The 26,083-nt window shown below is 39.6% G+C and overlaps 1 protein-coding gene across 4 annotated transcripts in view; it reads right to left on the bottom strand.

Moving 5' to 3' along the window:
- STAG1 (stromal antigen 1) overlaps nucleotides 1-26,083 on the bottom strand; it is a 365,202-nt gene that overhangs the window by 96,688 nt on the left and 242,431 nt on the right. For all 4 annotated transcript variants that reach the window (XM_037909148.2, XM_037909146.2, XM_043521994.1 and 1 more), the window contains 6 exons: nucleotides 24,501-24,593; nucleotides 24,303-24,392; nucleotides 23,914-24,117; nucleotides 17,420-17,490; nucleotides 3,937-4,024; nucleotides 1,692-1,772 (listed from right to left, as the gene is read on the bottom strand). In XM_037909148.2, the coding sequence (XP_037765076.1) occupies nucleotides 1,692-1,772; nucleotides 3,937-4,024; nucleotides 17,420-17,490; nucleotides 23,914-24,117; nucleotides 24,303-24,392; nucleotides 24,501-24,593 (627 nt within the window). The remainder of the gene's footprint in view (nucleotides 1-1,691; nucleotides 1,773-3,936; nucleotides 4,025-17,419; nucleotides 17,491-23,913; nucleotides 24,118-24,302; nucleotides 24,393-24,500; nucleotides 24,594-26,083) is intronic.

Below are 26,083 nucleotides of genomic sequence, written 5' to 3'. Positions count from 1 at the left end.
TTATTAGTATGATGTCATTCAAAATTCTATCCAATTACTTTTAAATGATTCAGCACACGATCAATGTACATATAGGAAAGGAAAAGTCCAAAAGTTAGAACAGAAAATTTAGAAACTAATAAAACTAAAAAAGGTAAATTACAGGCTTCCAAATGTAGAATTAATTTATATTGCAAATGGTCTTTCACAGTTTGTGCCATCTAATTACAAATATATAAAAACTCTAGGAATGGTACTTTTTCTAATTCAAGCCTGTCTAGCTGCATCAATGTAATATGGATTAACCTACTATTAAAAAAATTAGTTTGAATAAGTATACATATACAAGAACATCTTCACAACATTTGCATTCCTGCTTGCTTAGAGCATGAGTCATTTCCTAGAACTCTTTCTACAGTAAAATTTGCATTTGCCTCTTGTCTAGACTCAGCATTTTATACAATGTTACTGGGGATATCTTAACCTACTTGTGCATTTCTTTCTTTCAAAGAGAGATGGGAAAGTGAGCTCTTTTTTGTTTTTATGAATTAAAATATATGCATTACAAAGTGAGTCTGAAATAAAATAATTTAAAATCATTTGTAGGATTTTTTTAATGTGTCCTACTGGATAATTACGCATGCTAGCATGCAGTTGTCTCTTACCTCCTGTGTCAGAATCATATTTAGTACGTGCTTATTCATTGATATAGGGTACTAAAAATAATTTTTATAATGAGCTACAACTTCCTTTCATTTTACAAAGAGGCTGATCCTTAGAAGGTGGAAAAGTTCTTTGTGTCCCAGTTTTATAGCACAGTTACACTGACATAGCAGACATTGCTTCACATTTTGGCCCCATTCCAGAAACACTTAAACATATGCTTAAGTCCTGTCCTGAGTAGAGATGCTTTTTTTAATCAGGCTCTTTATTAATATGACTAAGGAATAAACTGTAAGAGTTTCATTTGACATGGGAAGGCTGTATCTGTTACATAAAGAAAAAACTGCAATGCAAGTCAGGAGCACAAGGGGTCTTTCGGGAGGTGATGCGTGTATAGAGATACGGTGTTGGACAGTCCAGGACTTTGTGTGTGCAAAGTGTTTGCTGCTGCCCATGGTTTTATGATAATTAGGTTTAGTTTTGTGCCATTGTTTTAAAACAATAACATTAATATTACAAAGAGACCTTTCTGCTTTAATAATGCTGATAGTTATTGCTTAGTGCTTCATTAGTAACATCCACTACTAGCAAACTTAGATTTGCCTTTGGCAACATTAAAAATATAGTTATTCATTAAAAACTAAATACCATGTAGATGTTCAGTTATCTGTGATGCTACAAATCAACATTATTTCCCAAACTGCAATCCATTCTAATTAGATAAGCTGTATCACCAACACTTAATCTCTGGCTCAGGCGTCTGTGCCCTTAGAGAAGTGTATTAGACATCTTCAGAAATGAAAAATCAACCAGGATCAACTTCCACTACAGAACAGGGGCAGATCCTCCATTGCCCTGTACTCTGTCTGGTCAAAGTGGGTATTAAATGCTAGTAAATCAGAATGGTAATGATTTACACCCACTTTGCACTGGTGTAAAAATGACTGCACATAATGCAGGGAATGGGGAATCAGGCCCAATGTACTTAGTGACCTAAGCAAGGTTAAACTTCTTCAGTAACAGCTGTATATATAGGAATTTTTACTTACTTTGGAGGGGGAGCCTTCTGTGATTTTCACCAGCTGCCAGAGAATAGAGTAATGGGAACACTGTAGTGCCTGAACAACTATCTGTAATAGAGGGAACACAAAGAATGCCAATAAACGGGAAGGCATCAAGTACAAGTCTAAAATTTAGTTAGAGTTTATGAAGAATTTTGGAAAAGAAGTGATAATAGCTCTTGTGTAGCACTTCTCATTTTCAAAGGTATGATTTTACCCCTTAGCCGTCTTAGTATAAGTAAAGATCATTTACCGTATTTGGTGGGGAAAAAAATTGTAGGTGCTGGGAAGGAAAACTGTAACAGAGTCTTTGTCTGTCAGAGCAGAGCAAAGAAAGGCACAGAGGCAAGTCTGAACATGACAAAAGTGTGACCCAGCATCTGGATATCTCCATGTAAAAGCATGTTTTAATGCATCGAATTCTTAAACTGTCAGTATGACAGTCTGGTAACATGACGCAAATCAAAGAGAACACACGTCTCATGGAGATAATATTAGTGCTACAGAGATATCAGTGGGAAGTGTCACCTGTAATTCAGTAAGAAAATTAAAGGACAACGGTGACTTCCCCTCAAAATCTTGTCCAGATCAGCGATGTGTCCCACAATCAGCAGAAATGAACATAGAAGTATGTCTATGGGCAGAGAAGCTATACTGGAAGAGCACTTAACTTTTTATTTCTCTATGCTGGAGGTTTTTTGTCAGGTATGTTATGTCTGTGGCAGCCCTAAATACTTCACAATGAAGTTTTATGTGAGGATAGTACTAAGGGCCAAATTATCCCATTCTGCAAAAATACCGCTGTTGAGGGCTCGTGAGGAAAACTCTATGAGATTCACTTTTCAGTGTTTTCTTTCCACTGGCCCTCAAATGGGACAATTTGGAAGGGGGTCACACCCCTATTAAAACACAGAACCAAAGGACAGTTGACAGTTATAAAGACAGTTGTTACTCTGCCAGTCTCTTCTCCCTGGGCAGCATGGTTCCAGCATGAACCAGGCTGTCCTGCTGGCTGACCCCTCTGTAGCCTCTCAGCAGCAGCTTTAGAGAGACCTGAGGAGGGTGTTTCAGCTCAGAAATATAGGGCTGAATGCTCAAAAGGAATTAGGTGCTGTCACGCTCAGCGTCACAATGCCTAACTATTAGGTGCCTGGAAAAATCACTGTGATTGCCAAAGCCTGACTTAGGCACCTAAGCTCCTATATGATGAATAAGGAGAGACGGGTGCCTTAAACTGCAATTCATAAAAGCAAGAACGGTAGGTGGGGAGCCACCTAAGACAGCGAATGGGAGATGCTGACAAGGAGTGCATGCTAGAGACAGGCTTCCTAGTCTGGGATCCAGGGAAGCAGCTAGCTCCGCTTGCATTTCTGAAGCCAGGAACCTTCTTTAGAGTTAGGCACCTTAAGCCATTTTATCAAGAAGCTATTGGAGGAGGAGGTGCCAACCTTATAACTTTTAGCCCAGTCATTAGAGCACTGGCCTGGGATTTAGGGGATCCAGGTTCAATTCCTCTCTCCATCAGAGGGGGAGAAAGGATCTGACTGGGGTCTCCTACCCCTCAGAAGACTACTCTTACCACTAAGCTATGGGATACTCTGAGGTGGGGCTCCTTCCATGTCTCCTGTTGAATAATGAGTGACTGGCGCAGGGGCACTGGATGCTGGGTCTCCTACATGGGTGTCCTAACCACTGGACTACAAAGTCATTCTTGCTCTCTGGCCCAGTGATTGTTCCACTGTGGACAAATACTTAAATGGTCACTGAGCCAGCATTACAGTGTAATCATAATTCTAATCTTACCTAGCATGTATGTAGCACATTCCATAGCAGAGTACATAATGTTATCTTCATTTTATAGAGGAGGAAACTGAGGCACAGGAAGATTAAGGACCAGTTTTTTAAAGGTATTTAGGCATAGCAATGCCTGTATACCTTTGAAGACCTGGGCCTAAGTGACTTGGTTAAAGTCACACAGTGAGTCAGCTGCAGAGCCAAGAACAGAACCCAAGTCTCCTGACTCCCGGCCCTGCACCTCACTAATACTGGCCTTTCATTGAAAATCCAGGAATTTCATTAAAATTAATTTCACTGTGTGACCAAAAAGCATGGTTTAAACTGTGGTTTAAAAGCTAGGGCATCAACTTATTGTGCTTCTCTATGATTATTCTACTAACACTCATAAAGCGTTTAACTCCCCCAAACGATATAATGTATATATTGTTAATTGTACCTGCTCTGGCATAGCTCCATGTTCAATTCCAGTCCTCAGTAATCTGTAGCAGTTACTAAACAGATCCCACTTTGTGAGATCATGAGCACTAAAAGAAGAGGCAATAAAAAGACATTAGTTGAGTTTCATGAGAAGAAAACGGTCTTTGCGACTCAAATCAATAGTTCAGTATTTGTTTGCAATGTTGAGACAACAGAGCAGTTTGAAAGACACTTGTATAAGTTAGTTCACACTACATTAAAATTTCAAGTTGTGCTTTTTCATAAATTAGGAATATTTTACCACAAGAGGTTTTTGCTAATGCAGAATTAAAATCAATGCAAACCATACACCTTTATATATACACAGAGGTAGCTGAATCGTGGTCAAACTACCATGTCTCGAACTTGCCTCTAAATCAGCTTACTTCTGTGATTCTAAACACTGCTGGAACTTCAGCAGACATTTCTCAGGCATTGTGGCAGATACCCACAAGGGAAGTAAAATAGAATATTTTAAATGAAAAATACTTTTTAGGCAAACTAAATTTAGGTATTTTTCCTTAGTTATTTCCAATAAAATATTTAATTTTAAAATAGTAAGCATTCTAAAACATCTAATGTAAGACAGAAGGGATCTAGTCACAGGAGACTGGAGAGGAAGAGTACTGAGAAAAGCTCATGAGACCCGTCACTTCACTTCAGGTTATAAGGGCCTGATCCTGCAAAGAGAAGCATATGGGTGGATGCCTGCACCTATGTAGAACCTCAAGGATTTCAATGACTTAGGCCTTGTCTACACTACCATGATAAGTCAACCTAAGTTACACTACTCCAGCTACGTGAATGTTAACTGGAGTCGACGTAGCTTAGGTTGACTTACTGCGGTATCTACACCGTGGTGTGTCAATGGGAGACACTCTCCCATCGACTAACCTTACTCTTCTCATTCTGATGCAGTAGTGGAGTCGACTGGAGAGCACTATGCCATTGATTTAGCGGATCTTCACCAGACCCTCTAAATCGACCCTCGCTGCATCCATCACAGCAGCATAGATCTCCAGTAAGTATACACGTGGCCTTAATGTAAAGTAATATACACAGTAATATACAGTAAATATACACGTGGCCTTAATGTAATGTAAATGTACACTTTTATTGCTGAAGCACTGATTATTATACGCAGTTATAAAAACTAATCCTCTTGTACTGAAAAGTGAGGAAATACTGGGGCAGTCTCTGCTATTGGTTTGTAACCACTCATATTGTCATTTAATTAAAAGCTCTTGAATAGCAGAATTGTAGAAGACCCTAAAGACAAAAAAAACAACAAACCCTCGCACATAAAAGTTGAATTTCAGGTAGGCTTGGCTCCATGACAATAAGATGTGTATTATATAAATTCTAGGCCCCCAGGTTACTGTCTCTGAATAATCTTGTTGTGTACACTGACCCTGATTCAACAAAGCACAAAGACTTGTCCACACAAAAGTTGTACCATTTGAATAATACCAACAGAGTTAAAGCGGTACACAACCTCCTAATGTAGATGCAGTCATGCTGAAACAGTTTATTTCTGTAGGGAAGGAGAAAATAAAAATTCTGTCTTGTTTATGAATTTTCATTCTAGGACCCTCAATGACAGACAGTCTTCACAGGGGGTGTTCTCTGTTTCCATGGCAACTGAAGGCAGACCAGATCTTTGCTCTATGCCTGGGCTTAGGTCCGCCCCTCAGGAAAAATTCTCCAGAACGATAACCTCCAAAGCTGGAAAAGTACTAACTATACAAAAGTTTAAAAGTACTATTCAATTCAAACTATTTGCAGAAGAGTTTTGACATGAAATTTTGGGACTTCCTGGAGGAACACCCTCTTCCCTTCCAAACTAGTTAACCAATGAACAACAGCCAGAAGAAAACCTGGTCATAATGCAATACTCTGAGGGAGGGTCAGACTGTCTGACACAGAGGGTACTGAAGAATGAAAATTCATTAATAAGACAGAATTTTCCCTCTTAGTTCCCTCCATGTCAGACAGTCTTTACAGTGGGATGCAGAAAGCAGTAAATCATCCCTAGGGAGGGAAGATTCAATTTATGTATGAAGAACTGAAAAGACATTTCAGGGTTACTGGGGCACCCTGTTCTGAAACACCCTTCTACCAAATGCTGCATTAGCAGGGAGAGGATGTCAACGGAAAACTGAGGATTTAAGGCCATGTATAAACTTTACAGGCCCTCCTCAAAAGTTTGCAATGACACAGAAATTGGGGGTGTGGTAAATAAGGGGACAGATCACTGATTCATAGAGATCTGCATCACTTGGTAAACTGGGTACAAGCAAACAATATGTGTTTCAATTAAGCTGAACGTAAATGTATACATCTAGGGACAAAGAAGTAGGGCATACTTACAGAATAGGGGACACTATTCTGGGAGGCAGTGATTCTGAAAAAGATTTGGGGGTTGTGATGGATAATCAGCTGAACAGGAGCTCCAGTGTGATGCTGTGTCCAAATGAACTAATGAAATCCTGAGACACATAAATAAGAGAATCTCGAGTAAGAGTAAAGAGGTTATTTTACCTCTATACTTGACACTGGTGTGAGCGCTGCTGGAATGCTGTGTCCGATACCCCCAGTGCAAGAAGGATGTAGATAAATTGGAGAGAATTCAGAGAAGAACCACAAGAATGTTTAAAGGATTAGAAACATGCCTTCTAGTGAAATACAGCTCAACCTATTTTGTTTAACAAAGAGAAGGTTAAGGGGTGACTTGCTCATAGTATATCAGTATCTACCGGGGGAACAAATATTTAATAACAGGCTCTTCAGTCTAGCAGAGACAGCTATAACATGATTCAATGGCTGAAAGTTGAAGCTAGAAAAATTCAGACTGGAAATAAGACAAATTTTTAACAGTGAGGGTAATTAACCACTGGAACAACTTACCAAGGGGTCATGGTGGAGTCTCTATCACTGACAATGTTTAAATCAAGATTGGATGTTTTTCAAAGACATGCTGTAGGAATTATTTTGGGGAATTTCTCTGGCCTTGCTATACAGGAGGTCACACTAGGTGATTACTATGGTCCCTTCTGGTCTCGGAATCTATAAAAGAGTGTATTTCTCTGTCCACAAGACCACTCCTCTTTTTATATTGGTAATGGCAGTTGTACTGGAGGCTTTGAATGCCTCTGCTATATGCACCTTTATTCCATTGTAGGCTCTGTTCACACCCAACTTATGCATTTCTGCTTCCTTAGAATGTATGGATTCAGCCAGTAGGGTAACAATACAATTTCCTATTATATGAGGAAAATTGAGATGACCTTAGAGATGAAAGCATGTTTAGTTCATAGTACAACTGTGTATCATAGAACATGTAAACTGAGGTTTCACTGAGAGCACACTAAGCTTCAACCCCCACTTGGGGCAAGAAGGTGGTGAGCAGGCAAGACGCTTTCAGTGAGAAGAAGACATACCAACTATGAAGCTGAAAGGTGCTGTTGTTAGGACCTGCAGCCCACAGATTAAGATCATGAAGGACAACAAAGGTGTGACAAGATTATGACTATCAACAGATGGCTCAGGCAGTGGTGCTATAAGGAGGGCTTTGGGATGTATGGCCACTGGGAGGCATTCATGGACAGAGGACAGTTCTCTCGGGATGGACTTCATCTGAGTAGGAAAGGAAAAAGACTTCTAGGATGGAGGCTGGCACAACTGATTAAGAGAGCTTTAAACTAGGAATTTGGGGGAGATGGTTGGGAGATGTCCAGGTAATCTCTATGCCAGATTTTAGCATTGAGAGGGAAGAAAACAAAGTAAGAAAAGATTCAGCCGTGGGTAGGAGAATGGACATAAGGAGGAAGGGCAGTGTGGATACCAGTCTAATAGGTCATACTGGCTGTAGAATGGCCATGTCTAAATGGGTAAAGAATGTGAGCGAGGCCAAACAGCAAAAATTAAGATGTTTGTAGACAAATGCGAGGAGCCTAGGTAACAAAATGGAGGAACTAGAGCTACTGGTGCAGGAAGTGAAACCAGATATTATAGGGATAACAGAAACATGGTGGAATAGTAGTCATGACTGGACTACAGGTATTGAAGGGTATGTGCTGTTCAGGAAAGACAGAAATAAAGGTAAAGGTGGTGGAGTAGCATTGTATATCAATGATGAGGTAGAATGTACAGAAGTAAGAAGCAATGGAATGGATAAGACAGAGTCCCTCTAGGCAAAAATCACACTGGGGAAGAAAACTACTGGAGCCTCCCCTGTGATAATGCTTGGGGTGTGCTATAGACCGCCGGGATCTAATCTGGATATGGATAGAGCCCTCTTTAATGTTTTTAATGAAGTAAATACTAATGGAAACTGCGTGATCATGGGAGACTTTAACTTCCCAGATATAGACTGGGAATAGATATAAAGTGAGAAAGGCTAAAAGTCAAGTAGAGTTGGACCTTGCAAAGGGAATTAAAGCCAATAGTAAAAAGGTTCTATAGGCATATAAATAATAAGAAAAAACGAAGAAAGAAGAAGTGGGACCGCTAAACACTGAGGATGGAGTGGAGGTTAAGGATAATCTAGGCATGGCCCAATATCTAAACAAATACTTTGCCTCAGTCTTTAACGAGGATCTTAGGCATAATGGTAGCATGACAAATGGGAATGAGGATATGGAAGTAGGTATTACCATATCTGAGGTGGAAGTGAAACTTGAACAGCTTAATGGGACTAAACCGGGGGGCCCAGATAATCTTCATCCAAGAATATTAAAGGAATTGGCACATGAAATTGCAAGCCCATTAGCAAGAATTTTTAATGAATCTAAACTCAGGGGTTGTACCATATGACTGGAGAATTGCTAACATAGTTCCTATTTTTAAGAAAGGGAAAAAAGTGATCCGGGTAACTACAGGCCTGTTAGTTTGACATCTGTAGTATGCAAGGTCTTGGAAAAAATTTTGAAGGAGAAAGTTAAGGACATTGATGTCAATGGTAAATGGGACAAAATACAACATGGTTTTACAAAAGGTAGATCGTGCCAAACCAACCTGATCTCCTTCTTTGAGAAAGTAACAGATTTTTTAGACACAGGAAACGCAGTGGATCTAATTTACCTAGATTTCAGTAAGGCGTTTGATACAGTGCCACATGGGGAATTATTAGTTAAACTGGAAAAGATGGGGATCAATATGAAAACTGAAAGGTGGGTAAGGAATTGGTTAAAGGGGAGACTGCAGCGGGTCATACTGAAAGGTGAACTGTCAGGCTGGAGGGAGGTTACCAGTGGAGTTCCTCAGGGATTGGTTTTGGGACCAATCTTATTTAATCTTTTTATTACTGACCTCGGCACAAAAAGTGGGAGTGTGCTAATAAAGTTTGCGGATGATATAAAGCTGGGAGGTATTGCCAATTTAGAGAAGGACCGGGATATCATACAGGAGGATCTGGATGACCTTGTAAACTGGAGTAATAGCAATAGGATGAAATTTAATAGTGAGAAGTGTAAGGTCATGCATTTAGGGATTAATAACAAGAATTTTAGTTATAAGCTGGGGACGCATCAATTAGAAGTAATGGAGAAGGAGAAGGACCTTGGAGTATTGGTTGACCACAGGATGACTATGGGCCGCCAATGTGATATGGCCGTGAAAAAAGCTAATGCGGTCTTGGGATGCATCAGGCAAGGTATTTCCAGTAGAGATAAGGAGGTGTTAGTACCATTATGCAAAGCACTGGTGAGACCTCATCTGGAATACTGTGTGCAGTTCTGGTCTCCCATGTTTAAGAACGATTAATTCAAACTGAAACAGGTACAGAGAAGGGCTACTAGGATGATCCGAGGAATGGAAAACCTGTCTTATGAAAGGAGACTCAAGGAGCTTGGCTTGTTTAGCCTAACCAAAAGAAGGTTGAGAGGAGATATGATTGCTCTCTGTAAGTATATCAGAGGGATAAATACCGGAGAGGGAGAGGAATTATTTAAGCTCAGTACCAATGTGGACACAAGAACAAATGGATATAAACTGGCCATTGGGAAGTTTAGACTTGAAATTAGATGAAGGTTTCTAACCATCACAGGAGTGAAGTTCTGGAATAGCCTTTCAAGGGAAGCAGTGGGGGCAAAAGACCTATCTGGCTTCAAGATTAAACTCGATAAGTTTATGGAGGAGATGGTATGATGGGATAACATGATTTTGGCAATTAATTGATCTTTAACTATTCATGGTAAATAGGCCCAATGGCCTGTGATGGGATGTTAGATGGGGTGGGATCTGAGTTACTACAGAGAATTCTTTCCTGGGTATCTGGCTGGTGAACCTTGCCCACATGCTCAGGGTTCAGCTGATCGTCATATTTGGGGTTGGGAAGGAATTTTTACCAGGGCAGATTGGAAGAGGCCCTGGGGGTTTTTCGCCTTCCTCTGTAGCATGGGTCACCTGCTGGAGGATTCTCTGCACCTTGAAGTCTTTAAACCATGATTTGAGGACTTCAATAGCTCAGACATAGGTGAGAGGTTTATTGCAGGAGTGGATGGATGAGATTCTGTGGCCTGCATTGTGCAGGAGGTCAGACTAGATGATCATAATGGTCCCTTCTGACCTTAATATCTATGAATCTATGAATTTGCATATTGGGACCAATGACATAGGGAAAGGTATATGCCAAATAAAAAAACACAGTAAGGAGGTCAGAAAAATGTCATCATGAGTAAACAACAGAGTAAAAGAGGCAGTTAGAGGCAAAAAGGCATCCTTTAAAAACGAAGTCAAAATCTATTGAGGAAAATAGAAAGTCGCACAAACTCTAACAAATCAAATGAAAAGGTATAATTAGTTAGGCCAAAAAAGAATTTGAAGAGCAACTAGCAAAAAACTCAAAAGAAACAGTTGTTTTTTTTTTAAGTGCATCAGAAGCAGAAAGCCTGCCAAACATGTCAGTGGGGCCACTGGACGATTGAGGTGCTAAGGGAGCACTCAAGTAAGACAAGGCCATTGTGGAGAAGCTAAATGAATTCTTTGCATTGGTCTTCACTGCAGAGGATGTGTGGGAGATTCCTACATCTGAGCCATTCTTTTTAGGTGACAAATCTGAGGAACTGTCCCAAATTCAGGTGTCAACAGAGGAAGTTCTGGGGAAAAAATGATAAATTAAACAATAACAAGTTACCAGAACCAGATGGTATTTACGCAAGAGTTCGGAAAGAACTCAAATATGAAACTGCAGAACTACTAACTGTGGTATGTAATCTATCACTTAAATCAGTGTCTATACCAGATGACTGGAAGATAGCAAATGTGACCTCAATTTTAAAAAAAGGCTCCAGAGGCAAACCTAGCAATTACAGGCTGGTAAGCCTAATTTCAGCACGAGGCGAAAAGGCTGAAACTATAGTAAAGAACAGAATTATCAGACACATAGATGAACACGATTTGTTGTGGAAGAGTCAATATGGCTTTTGTAAAGGGAAATCATGCCTCACCAATCTATTAGAATTCTTTGAGGGTCAACAAACATGTGGACAAGGGTGATTCAGTGAATGTACTGTACTTGGACTTTCAGAAAGCCTTTGAAAAGGTCCCTCACTAAAGGTTCTTAAGCAAATTAAGTAGTCATGGGATAAGAGGGAGGGTCCTCTCATGGATCAGTAACTGGTTAAAAGATAAGAAAACAAAGGTAGGAATAAATGGTCAGTTCTCAGAATGGAGAAAGGTAAACAGCGGGGTCTCCCAGGAATCTCTACTGGGACCAGTGCTGTTCAACATATACATAAATTATTTGGAAAAAGGGATAAATACTGAGGTAGCAAAGTTTGCAGTGATACAAAATTACTCAAGATAGTTAAGTCCAAAGCAGACTGAAAAGTTACAAAGGGATCGCATAAAACTGGGTGATGGGGCAATAAAATGGCAGACCAAATTAAATGTTGATAAATGCAAAGTAATGCATATTGGAAAATATAATCCCAACTCTATGCACAAAATGATGGGGTTTAAATTAGCTGTTACCACTCAAGGAAAAGATCTTAGAGTCATTGTGGATAATACTCAGGAAACATCTGCTCAATGTGCAGCGGCAGTCAAAGAAGCTAACAGAATGTTAGGAACCATTAGGAAAGGGACAGATAATAAGCCAGTAAATATCATAATGTCACTATATACATCCATGGTATGTCCACACCTTGAATACTGCGGGCAGTTCTGGTTGCCCCATCTAAAAAAAAGATATATTAAAAATGGAAAAGGTACAACAAAAGGCAACAAAAATGATTAGGAGTATGGAACAGCTTCGATATGAGGAGACATTAAGAAAACTGGGACTCTTCAGTCTGGAAAAGAGATGACTACAGGGTGGTATGATAGAGGTATATAAGATCACAAATGGTATGGAGGAAGTGAATACGAAAGTATTATTTATCCCTCACATAACACAAAAACAGGGGTCACCCAATAAAATTAATAGGCAGCAGGTTTAAAATGAACAAAAGGAAGTCATTCTTCACAGTGCACAGTCAACCTTTGGAACTTGTTGCCAGGGGATGTTGTGAAGGCCAAAAATATAACTGGGATAAAAAAAGAATTAGATAACTTCACGGAGGATAGGTCCATCAATAGCTATTCGCCTAGATGGTCAGAGATGCAACTCCATGTTCTGGGTGTCCCTAAGCCTCTGACTGCCAGATGCTGGGACTGGATGACAGGGGATGGATCACTTGACAATTGTCCTGTTCTGTTCATTCTTTTTGAAGCATCAGAAGACAGGAAACTGGGCTAGATGGACCACTGTTCTGACCCACTATGGCCATTCTTCTGTTCCTATGCCAGAAAACTGATAAAGTTGGTGGTCCTCAGATATCTGTTATGTGATGATGAAGGATTCTTATAGGTTTCTTACAGTGCTACATTCCTGCAGTCACTGACTTGTCTTTCCAAAAAGTGTTGGCCTTGAGCCCCATGGTCAGGCTATGTTGTAAAAACACCAGAATGTCCTTTGCTTCAGCTGACTTTGGCTTGATGTGTATCCCATATTAGACTGATATCTCAACATCAGATGATACATATACATAATTTTGAATTTCCTCTAAGATGCTGGGAAGATGTTAATCACTTTCTTACAATGAGTAGCTGTACTTGCTTCCTCTCAGCTTCCCAGCTGATGGGTTAGGTAGCACGGACTATTGGTTCATGACAGATCCCTGGTGTGTGTGGGTGTGTGCATGCTGCAAGTTTGAGAGGAGGTTACAGTTATATCTGTCGGAGAACTAAGACTCAAGAGTTAACAAGGTGATTTTAATCACTGTGGTCTGTTCCTTCACCATCATCTTTATTCTCAGGGGCTTGGGGGGTAGAGGAGGAAAGGCATAAAGAAAGCCCTTTAGCTCACTTCTGAGATAAGGGGATCACTGCCTCTGCTTTTGAATGTCTCTTCCTAATGTTTTACCTCTTTTGCTTTTCTAGCTGGACTTGGATGCAAATAGGTTAATCAATAGGCTTTCAATTGTCCTGTGATACACTGAAAGGCTAGCTGATCTAGACTGCAATCCTTTGTTTCTAAGTGTGTCTTGCTGAGCCAGCTGACTGACTACACTTTTTGCTGTAGAACCCTGAAGAACAGAGCGACAGCTTCTATTCAAGACACGAACAAAGCTACTTCCCTAAGCAGTGCTGAATGTTTTCTTTTTAGCAGTTACATACAGACCATGATTTTGAAGAGTCATCTACTGGAAATGGAGATGTGAGTTTGATGGGCCTTAGCATGAGACAGGTTATATTCCATGTCTCCTTGTGGGGGCCATGAGTATCCCCTACATGGAGTCTGTTGGTATCTGTTTTGCTGGCCAGCTTCTTTGGGCCTGACATCAGGTAGTTGTTAAATAATATTAAGAATGAATTCACCAAGGGATACTAGTTCTGGATTTGGACCAAGATCTTTATATACTGATTTGCTGGCTTGAAGAGAAGTAAGAATTGGGCTGGGTTATCCACATATGAAACCAACAACCCCAGAAGCTCAGGCAGAAACTCTCATCTTAGGAGAGATATGCTAATGTTTGGCAAATCAGACACTATCTTCTGCCATCTCCCTTCTGAAATAAAGATTGTGCTGGATGATAACTTAGATGCTGGAGTTTTGTGAAGGTTGTAACTGGCCCTTACACTTGTTTGCTCAAAGCCATGTTTCTGAAGGCTTTTAGCAATGGCTACTGGACTCTGTGTAATATGAGAATGTCATTCAGACATCCCTTTCACTTGAAGGGAGGGATGATATAGCATTTGAGTAGAACTTACAAGTCCAAAAAGGGAATACTTTGTATTGAAAATGCCTCTTGTTGGGGCAGAAACTAACACTCTACTCCGTGCTGATTAGGCCTCAACTGGAGTATTGTGTCCGGTTCTGGACACCACATTTCAGGAAAGATGTGAACAAACTGAAGAGTGTCCAGAGAAGAGCGACAAAAATTATTAAAGGCCTAGAAAACATGACCTATGGGGGAAGATTGAAAAAATTCAGTTTGTTAAGTCTGGAAAAGAGAAGACTGAGAGGGGACATGATAACAGTTTTCAAATACGTAAAAGGTTTTTTACAAGGAGGAGGGAGAAAAATTGTTTTTCTTAACCTCTGAGGATAGGACAAGAAGCAATGGGCTTAAGTTGCAGCAAGGGAGGTTTACGTTGGACATTAGGAAAAACTTCCTGTCAGGGTAATTAAGCACTGGAATAAATTGCCTAGGGAGGTTGTAGAATCTTCATCATTGGAGATTTTTAAGAGCAGGTTAGACAAACACCTGTCAAGAATGGGCTAGATAATGCTTAGTCCTGCCATGAGTGCAGGGGACTGGACTAGATGACCTCTTGAGGTCCCTTCCAGTCCTATGATTTTATATCTGTGTGTAATTCTCCCTGATCATATCTTCAGTACATTTCTAGGGATTTATTTTCATATTCTGAAGACTTGGGAAGAAAATTCTTTAATGATGGATTTCAATATTTCTACCTGGAATACTGATTTCCTTATGCATTTGTTGAGGGACCTGAGATCTGAAGTGGGCTGCATGCTATTGTTTCTTTTGAACCACAAAGAATCTTGTGTCCTTTCCAAAAATCTTTCTCTCCACAGAACTCAGTCTTCATCTTCTGATTACCTCAAGCCCCCATTTTCGGATGTGGTTCACTCCCAGATGACAGCCTTAACTGAAACACCCCAAGGAGGTGCGGGGGATCGCCGAAGACATGGTACACTCAAAATCAGAGAGAAGTTTTTGGAGTTGGACAGTTTTCGAGAGAGTCCAGCCTAGATCTTCCAAGCCTCAGGAAATGTAGCAATGGCTTCCTCCTAATGTGTAATCTCTATAGTAGAACCTGGAAGAGCAGTGGCTACAGAGGAAATACTTGCTGAGATAAGGAAGTTTTAAGATTCTCTCACTGGAAGAAGGAGGAGGCTTTCTTTTCCTTACTGACTGCTTTGAGATTCAATCCTACAAGTCTACCAACAAAATATCTGGAAGGACACCAGATGTTAGCCTGCAAGTCTAGTTTCTTCAAGTGGAGCTATAGTTGCCCCCAGGATGTATTTTTGTGAGGTTTGAATACACAGCAAATCAGAGTCAGGTGAAGCATCAGTCCTGAAAACCCTGCTAGGGAAATCTTGTTTAAAATAGATTTTTTTTTTTTTTTTTTTTTTTTTTTGTGGATGCTCACAATGGCCTCCAAGTTGAGCACAGACCTCCCCAATAAGAGACTGCAGCCAATACTCTCAGGGCCGCTGCTACTGCATCCAAGTTTGATCTGAGTGTTAATCTTATACTCCTGTCTGGCAGGAATACTCTCTCAGCTGGTATGACTATGCATTTTACAAAGTATTCTACAGCAGGCTTAACCTTAGCCAGAATACAGAACACCCTTTAGAATGTGGGTATAAGTAAGTCTTGATTGGGAATTCTCACTCCACCTTAATTAGTCTTGCATGAACCAGGTGAGGAAGAATTACACAGCTTTTCCCCAACTTTACCCTTTTTCCCCCTCCAGTATTTCATTTTCTAAAAACTTACCTGTGAAGTCAAACTCCCTCCTCCTCCAATTTGTGCTGAACTCTGGAAAGCTTAATTGAAAGTCTGAGGTATCTTGCTCAAAACCCCTGTTTCAGAGAACTCTCCTTTTCTTTAGACTAGAGAATCTAGAGGGGATACACTCTCCTGAGAGATTTTAAGAGTTTGTGCTATCCCATTTGGAGCTGATTATGAGCAATATCCTTCACTAGTCCTTGTGTCAAACCCCTGAGAGAAAGGGGGAAGGGCCCTGTGAGAGAGAGGGCATTACTGAGGAGACTGAAAAGACAGTCTGCAGGCATGTATCCTGCATGTTGCCCTACAGAAAACAGTAGATACTTTATGACCTCCTATGTGATCCCTGGAGGCTGGGGAGAGGATGTAGGTCCACCACACAAGGAAGGGGATGTGAATCACACCAGACCATGCTCCCTGCTGCTGGATCCACGCTGAACTAACTGCACAGAATGAGGACTGAGCCAGTGCCACTGGAGACAAGTGATTCACTGGTATCAGTGAGGTCTCAGGCACTGGCACCTTTCATGGCTGCTAAAACCTTGCAGGTAAAGCAGCTTATGGAAAAGGGGATGCTTTGTCGTCATCTCAGCACAGACCTTGCCTACATGCTGGCTGGATTCGCTACCTACCTCCTCTGCAGGCTGAGGGATTAGGACTTACGGGACAGGTAGTAGGGCTTTAAAGAATGCTCAATTCCTGACACTGATTCTGGCCTGGTTTCACTGAAGAGAACTTTCATAGAGCCTTGCTCAACTGTCTCAGCATGGATTTCTCTCACAAGCTAGCTGGGAATCAGGTCTTTTCCTGTGGCCTGCTGTCACTGGGGGAAAGGGAGGCAAAGTGCTGTCATTCAGATCCTCTTCAGAAAGCCACTTTTTTTTTTTAGTTCTGCAGTTTTGAGGAGAAAAACCTCCAAACCAATGAAGAAACTGACATTTTAGTTAAAAGTCTTTTAAAAATCCTATGAAAGCTCTGACACAAAGAGAGTCCTTCAGTCTGCTGTGCAACTTTCGGAGGCAGAAAATTCTGGAGAGTTCTTCTGAAGGTTTGGTCTTAAGCCTTGGCTCAGAGCAAAGCTCTGTTCTGCCCCCAGCTGACGTGGACAGAGAGAGGGCTAATGCTGTGAAGACTGGAGAATAAACTCTACCAGTAAAAGTCACCTAGAGGGTTTTACAGCATAACTATTTCAATAAAAACATCACACGCCCAACCAAAATAGTTATAAGGCATTGATTTCAATTGGACTTAAGCATGTGTATAAGTACTTTGCTGAATCAAAGCCCTCCTTGTTGCTGTATGTCTCCTGGTACTCAGATTGTTTTTCCTATTTTAGCACATCGTTTTCCCCATCTTTCCCAACTTTGAGTATCATCTTTTATTGGCTAACATTATATATCATCATTAGACAAAGCTGATCCAAGTAAAATCACATACTTATGAAAAGAAGTTAATCTCTTCAAAGTGGAAAGCACATTGTATATATCATCATCATCTGCTTCTTCTCCCTGGAAATGAAAGCATATTCATCATGGATTCAGCAATACAAATAAGCTTCTCTCTTTGCATGGTGAGGACAATTAATAGTTACACAGTATCTTATGTTGACATTTGAACTGATTCATGATGCCACAATCACTATTTTGTGCCTAGACTCTTGATTTCAATGTAAAATAATAATAATGGACATTTTAAATAACCATTGGGTAGTACTAAGAAATCAGCAAGACTTGTCTGACTGCATTAAGCAACATCACAGTATTAATACTCACACAAACAACCTCCTACAGTAGAACAGTAAAAGCTGTTTTATCCGGCACTTCACCAAACGGAATGCTCTATAAACCAGCATTTCTGATCTTTATTGAAAGTCCGGTTTATAGTCTGGTTGGCGCAGGGCCTGCAGGGGTTTGGGGCGCAGGAGGGGGTGCGGAATGTGGGCTCTGGGAGGGAGTTGGGGTGCCCCAACCCACAGCCCTGCACCCCTTCCTACACCCAAACGCCCTCCCTCTCACTTAACCGGCATTTTTCACTTACTGGCACCCCCCCAATTCCTCCAACATGCCAGATAAAACAGCTTTTACTGTAGTCATTTCCCGAGGAAAAAACCTGAGGCAGAGTTTCAAACTCATTCTGTAAAAAGGATTTATTGTGTTTTAATTATAGCCTGAGAGCTGGGACTAGAAGAACAGCGTCAATGCAATCCTCAGTTCATAGCAGAGATTCCACTGATGCAACAGAAGTTTACACAGACTAATGGCAGACTTTCTAATTTAGTTCAGGTCCTTATCCTGCCCCCATCACCATACTAACAGAGTGCCTTACACATCTTAGTGCATTAAACCAGTGGTTCTCAACCTTTTTTTCATTTGTGGACCCCTAAAAAATTTCAAATGGAGATGCAGACCTCTTTGGAAATTTCGAATGGTGGTGTGGACCCCTTTGGAAATCTATTATCTGTATATACAGCTGACTTCTGTTCAGTCAGTGTCCAATAGGGGTCATGCATGCACCCTGAATGCCCTTAAGCCCCACCTCCCCCAAGGGCATAAAAGGCACAGCAACCCCAACCATCAGTCAGTTCCTTTACTGCCCAAAATCCTCATTTATAAGACTCTGAGCTGTGGGGACAGAGGGCAAGTCATGGGATCCACGTGCAGAAGATCCCGAAGAACCATAGTTACTATCAGATAAGTATCCATTCTTTCTTTTTTGAGTTACTGTGGATCATACGTATGGTAATTAGCTAGTAGTCATCTTTAAGGAGTGGGAAGCTAGTAGTTATGTGAAAAGAGATTTTAAAATAGTTCTTCCAAAACTAGCATCGTATCTTGAAGTGGTTACTAACTAATAATGTTTCACAAATATATGAAGTGAAGGCCAGGGAGTTGCTCTACATACTTCCAATCCTGGAACCCAACTTAAGATGCTATTGATGCAGCTTGCACTCTGGTGGAGTCAGTTTAGATATTTGGTGGAGGACTCACTAATATAAGAAGTTTTAATACAATCCGATACACATTTTGTAAGTGTCTGTGATGAAACAGCCATCCCTTTTCATTTACTACCATCAGCAATGAAAAGTCTTGATGTTTTATGTATAGAGCCATAACAGCAACCTTTTCACATCTGAAGTATATATCAATGATAGTGGATAAATTGGACAATCTCATAAAGGTGCAAAGGGTTCATATGTGAAGACAGCACTAAACAGAAGTCCCATGTTGGAGCAATTTTTCTCACAGGAGGAAAAATGTGGACAAACCCTTTCATAAATCTATTCACTGACAGATGAGAGAAAATTGTATCTCCCACTACTGGAGGATGAAATGCAGATATTGTTGCCAAATGGATTTTGACTGACAAAACATATAGTTCTTAGTGCTGTAAAAATAAGAGATAATCTAATATTATTGGAATAGAATATCGACATGGAGTATAACCTGTAGACTTTGCCAATAAAGAAAAATGTTTCCATTTGGCAGTGTAGATAGTCCTAGTGGATAATTTCCTACTCTGAAGAAGAATGCTCTGCACCTCTGAAGAACACTCCATGTCTATTGTAGACATCCAGCTATTATCCAGGTTATGAGATGCAAAGAGACTGGGTTTGCCCTTGGGGGAGAGGGTCATGAGGGCATGCAGGGTGCATGTGCAACCCCACTAGTCATTGCTAATGAAACTGTTCCAAACTCCTGTGCTGGGGCACATAAACACCATAGTAGGATCGACATGTGCAGTAACTCAAAGAAAAAAAAAGGGAGATTTAGTAACTGGTATCAACTAGATCTCTGAAACAAGTGTTAAGTTTTTCCACACTTTGTACACTTAACATCCAAATCCTGAACTTATAAATAAATCACTGAGATAGTTACACACTTCTCAGATCTCAGAGGATGATGTGGCAGCTCCTGATAGGCAAATTGCTGCAGGGGAAGTTGCAGATGTAATTAAGAATTTAAAATCCAAGAAAGCTCCAGATCCTGATTGGATTGCTGGGGAATATTATAGAGCTCTAAGGCAAGTGCTGATCCGTATTTTAACTGAATTGTTTAATGCTACAGTGCAGGGAATGAATTTCCAGATTCATGGAAAGAGGCATGGTTATTCCTAAAGACGGAAAAATTCTTACCAGTTATGTATCATGTAGACGTATTTCTTTAATTAATGTGCCTGCTAAAGTTTATGATAAAGTGCTAGAAAAAAGACAGTGTTATCTTGCTCAAATATGTTCACCCTGACCTATCTGGGTTCCTTGCTGGCAGCACATCTATCTGACAACATCAGAAGAACTCTGAATATGATCTATAATTTTAATTCTAGCAATTCTTCCTATGTGCTGCTTTCTTTGTATGCTGACAAAGCCTTTGACTCACTGGAGTTGGAGTATCTTGGTTTTGGAAGCCAGTTTTATAGGGGCATATCAGCCCTACATGTTCATCTTCTAATGTCTGCTTTGGTTAATGGTCATCAATCCCCTCATTTTAATTTGTCTAGGCATTGCCCACTATCCTTTCTGTAGTTTGCTTTGGCAATGGCGCCATATGAAATAAATGTGAGAAATAGGCTCTTTGTAAAGGATATCAAAACATCTGCTGGATTAGATCACAAAATAGCTTTTTTTGCCGATGATGTCTTATTATATTTGCAGGAGTCAGAATCCTCATTAAAAATTATAGAACAAGAGACTTGGGAATCTGGGCAGGTATCAAGGTTTCAAAATAAACTATGATAAATCTGAGAGACAAGGTGGGTGAGGTAATATCTTTTATTGGACCAACTTCTGTTGGTGAGAGAAACAAGTTTCGGGCTTACACTTAACTACTCTTCAGGTCTGGGAAGCTTACTCCGTGTCACAGCTAATACAAGATGGAACAGATTGTTTAGCATAAGTAGTTAAACACATATTGATATATGTCCTCAATTTGTGTACTTCTTAAAGAAATTGTTTCAAAAAATACTGTACAGATGACATTTGACTCCAGTTAAGATCCATCAAATTTTTGTTACTAGGAAAGCACTTAGTTGAAGGAGTTGCAGGGAAAGCGGAATGTACTTGCACATTTGGTGATTGTGTCCAGGAATTAGATAGTTTAGGATGGAAATTATTAAAAAGATTCATCTTATGACTAAATGCTGGCTTCCTAGAGATCCTCTGACCTGCTTACTTAAAAGCTACAGTAAAAAATGTACATTTTAAACAGAAAGGCAAATTACTTCATTTTTTATTGTTAGCAACTTGACTTTGTATTGAACATTATTGGAAAAAATGTGATTCCCCCTCCTACAATGGCACTAAGGTATAGTAAAATATGGATTGTCCTTGTAATGGAAAAACTCTCCCACCAAGTATGTACACAAGAGAAGTGCCAAAAATAGGACAGATATGTAGAAATTTTTGGTCACCCTATCAAGCGTACTCAAAAGAGGAGGGCTCTTCAGCCAGCAAACCAGACTGTTTAGCCAGGTTCATTAAATATTAACCTGATCCTGAATAAATAATATATGAAATAGTATGTTAATTTTCTATTATAACTTTGCCTTAATAAAAAGTTTAAAAAAACCACCAAACCTAAGGGAATCTTCTAGAAGGACTAATAATGGCTCCACTGTAAGGAATGGAGCTGGATTTTACCTTTGGTAGGACATTAAAACCTCTCTAGAACTGAAACAATGGCCTGATGTAAAAAAACAAAACTTGGAAAGTACTCCTAAAGGGTTCTGGGTATTTTGGGGGTGTTATGGTATCTAGCAAACGTTCCTAGAAAAATAAACAGTTAAAATATCATTTTACAGAAATTTTGTATGATGTGTGGAAATTCTGTACCTCTTTTGTTCAAAAACTACAGCATCCAGTTACTTCAAAGTTCACAGAACTACAAGCCTCTTTTCTGAAATCTTTTGGCCCATCTCTTCAAAAATAGACAATTTTTACTTAACTAGAAAGAAACATCAGAATGAGGCTCCTGAATTTCAGCAATATTGACATAGCCTCACTACCTAGGAAGGTTCTAAGAGAGAGAGAGCTCTCCATCAAAGTATGCTTTGGCCTAGAAGCCACAAAGGCCAAGAGTTCAAGTCTCAGTGCTTGCATGGACTGGTGTTAATATTCTTGTGTGCTTCCAGCCCTTATTATTGAATAAGGGCTAAGGAGGCAAGAGTGCATGTTACTTTTGAAAATGGAACTTATGCTCATAAGTCTCTTAGGCACTTTTGACAATTTTGCCATACTTCTGACACAGCCAGAACTAGAATTCATGTCTCTACCATGTTAGAACTAAGTGTTGAGTATTTAACTTCATTGCTTTTCAAAAACAGTAGGCCAAATCTGTGTTTAGCTATGTTGTTTGCAAAAATGGGGCTATTCCTGCATATTAACCTCTCCAAAACACTGACATACAAATAAATGATAGTCTTTAAATAAATTATTGGATACTATTTTCTCTATGTGATGGTCTTGTGATTAAAGCACTGGGCTATGTCTGGATAACCAAGTTCTATCCTTAACTCTGCCTCAAAATTCCTACGGGAACTTTAACAAGTTAATCAAGCCAATGTTTTCAACGGTGGCTACTAAGTGATATCTCTTTTAGTTATTTTCATATTATATGTTATTTTGAAAAATGATTAAAAAGTTGTATTCGTTTTTCAAAAAGCCAACCTCAAACTAAAATAAAAAGGCAGATTAATATTTTGGCAATTATAATAATATATGATGAAAGGGGACTGATACGCTTTTTAGAGTTTTTCTGTACATGTTCTGAAGTCCAAGCTATACATTTACTCTTTCAAAGGCAGATCTCTTCCTTTAATATGTTTTTTCCACCTCTCTCAGGAAAACAACATTAAAGTGTTTCTTCTCTTTAGTACAGAATTATAAAATATAAAAATTTATTTGACCTTTTAGACTTGTATGGCTTATTCAAAATTACTATGGTATGTGCAAGTTCACATAACTTTATTAAGGGGAGAAAAGAGATCTTATTTTCCACTTATCCACTATATTCACCTTAAAAAGCAAGGAAATTATTAAACATTTTTAAAGAATATTTAAGGTTGCATAAGGTTAACACTCAGCCTACACAAACCCTTTAATTAAGAAAATGTCCAGCTAAGGGTTCCAGAAAGAATTTAACATACTGTAACACCCACACATCACACACCAAACTCTCTTCCAAACTCCATCCTTCTATAAGTTAAGTCCCAGATGCCTCCAATATGTAAAACAACACAATATCCCACCTCCTGTAACAGAATGTACCCTGGTGTCGACGCCCTACACACTACCGTAATAATCTTTGAACAAAGTATGCCTTGTGAGATGTCATTTAAAAACTCATAATTTACTTAATATCATCATGGCAAAATGCACACAGCAGTATTATATGTGCAGTTATAGACATATGCTGAGATCAAGATTAAAAGTAGAAGCCTGGGGAGTAGCCAAACCAGTTCCTCCGAGACAATGGGCAAGCTGATGCCTCAGCAAGGAGTAAACAAGGCTGATGGACTATTACCTGTCTTTCATTGAGTCAATTATTTTTCAGCATCTAGCACAATGCCTAACCTATTCTGTATGTGTTGTCTTTGGATGCTACTGCTATAGAAAGAAAGACAGACAGAAAGGGTTAGAGTTAAGGTTAGGGGATTAGCATTAAGGGTTGACACCTAATTAGAAAAAATCTTAACTGAAATGTAATTATACCACTTTGGAATTGAAGTTTTTCATTTACTCTTCTATGGGGGGGTCACCTCTTTTGCTTTATAGATCATGATTTACAACTGAGCAATGTGTTATTGTGAATGCATATGACAACTCATCAGGTAGTTGATGGTGATGCAGAAAACTGACAATGGATATTACAGAATGGAGAAAGGATCAAAGATGCAAATCTAGATGATAAAACAAGGTTAATTTTTAAAGAACAAACCTCCTGCAACAGATCCTCTACCGAATGGTTGAATCGGTCCACAAATTCATCAATCAGCTGGCTGTGGGCTATGTCAACTCTATTTTGAATGGTATATTCTTCACTGCACAGGATGCTATAGGTTTTACTGCAGGCTTCTAGAACATCTGATTCTACATGCTTCTCCACAACAAACTTAATCTGCTTTAACAAGGCATCCAGATGCTGTGGATCAGACAAAAAAAGTCAGTTTTCACATTACATAGAATATTACATAAACAATGAAACTCAAGAAGACAATGTTAAGCAGTAAAAGATTACTACATCCTATTCCAAATGTAGCCATTTAATATGAACATGACTAATCAGTCAGTTGAAAGCCATCAGAGTGCCTGCATAGTGTATCATACCTTCTCCATTCTGCCTGTACTGTAGATTTCCAGGTCAAAATACTGGGGGATTTGCAGAAGATTTGCTACTTTCTCTGCATCAGCAGAATACTAGAGATTATTGAAACAAAGAAAATGAAGAGCAATTAATGTCTACACTACAGAATGAAAAAATTATATACATTATCAGTAAAGAATATATTTTGTGGGAAACTGTACCTTTGAAAGTAACATAGGAAGCGCAATAATGAAATGTTCAGTCAATTTGTTTCTGTCATCTATCTGAGTTTTCCTTTCTTTTGCAGTTAACACCTGTAAAAATAAGGAAAAATGTGCTATAAAATAATTAAATGTCTTAATGTCATTAATCCAATAATAAATCGAAGGGTCAAGATCCCAAAAGTGTAAGCTAATTCAAAATGAAAGCCAGTGTAGGCATTTTTTAAAGAAAGGAAGGAAGGAAGAAAAAAAGAGATCATCAGGGATGCAGAGCATGTGAATGGGAAAGCAGTAAGAACTCCAGTTACCTTAAGGGAAAACCTCATTTCCTCCATTGTGATATTGTCTCCATATATCCCCCATTTTTGAGGCCATTTTGGCAATACTGAAGTTAATGAAAATTTTGCTATTGCCTATAATGGGACCAACAGACCAATTTGGCTGTTAGAGGAACCATTGTGATCATCCAGTATGACCTTTTGTATAACACAGGCCATAGAACTTCCCCTAAAATAATTCCTAGAGCTTATCTTTTAGAAAAACATCCAAACTTGATTTAAAAATTGTTAACGATAGAGAATCCACCATGACCCCTGCTAAGTTGTTCCAATGGTTAATTACGCTCACTGTAAAAATGTACAACTTTATTTCCAGTCTGAATTTCTCTAGCTTCATCTGCCAGTCATTGGATTGTGTTAGACCTTTTCTGTAAGACTGAAAAGCCCATATTAACTATTTGTTCCCCATGTAAATATTATAGTCTGTCATTAAGTCACCCCTTAAACTTTTCTTTGTTAAGATAAATAGCTTGATCTCCTTGAGTCTATCCCTAGAAGTCGTGACTTCTAATCATTCTCATGGCTCTTCTCTGAACCCTCTTGAATTTATGAAAATCATTCTTTGAGTTGTGAGTACCATAACCAGACACAGTATTTCAGCAGCGGTTGCATCAGTGCCAAATCAGAGGTAAAATAACCTCTCCACTCGAGATTCGTGTTTATGCCTCCAAGAATCACATTAGTTCTATTGGCCACAGCATCACACTGTGAGTCATAGTAAGTGGGGTGCAGAGACTCTGCTCAACAGCTCCACCCAGACCCACAGACAGGCCTCCTTCCAAGATCCTAGGGTCATGGAGGTCTTAAGACTTGCATCAAGATCAGACCAGAGTCTCTCCTGACAGTACTCAGTAAGATGCCTGGCTTTGGTGTAAGAAGTCAGGCAGGGATTCAACAGGCATACTGCTAGGAAGGGTCTGTCCCAGTGGTAGGGCTAGAATGGATAATGACCCAAATTGAACCCCTTATCAGCTTCTACTGCAAACACCCTAAAACATATTAGTATGTTCCCTTACATGGTGTGCCATTATAGGCACTCCCGAGTTGCTGCTGGTCCTGGGCCTTAAAATTTCATAGTCCCAGTCCAGGTGATCAGTATGACACTGGTACATTCTGGGTCTAAGACAGACTTACAATAAGATAGCCAAGGACAACAGGAATGTGGCCGACCTTCAACAAGTCAATCAATATCCCCATTTTAGACTCTAGTCATTATTCTTGTAGACTGGGTAGACTGGAATAATC

The sequence above is a fragment of the Chelonia mydas genome, chromosome 9, assembly GCF_015237465.2.
Source record: "Chelonia mydas isolate rCheMyd1 chromosome 9, rCheMyd1.pri.v2, whole genome shotgun sequence".
NCBI lineage: Eukaryota > Metazoa > Chordata > Testudines > Cheloniidae > Chelonia > Chelonia mydas.
This window is presented reverse-complemented; position numbering and strand designations above follow the sequence as displayed.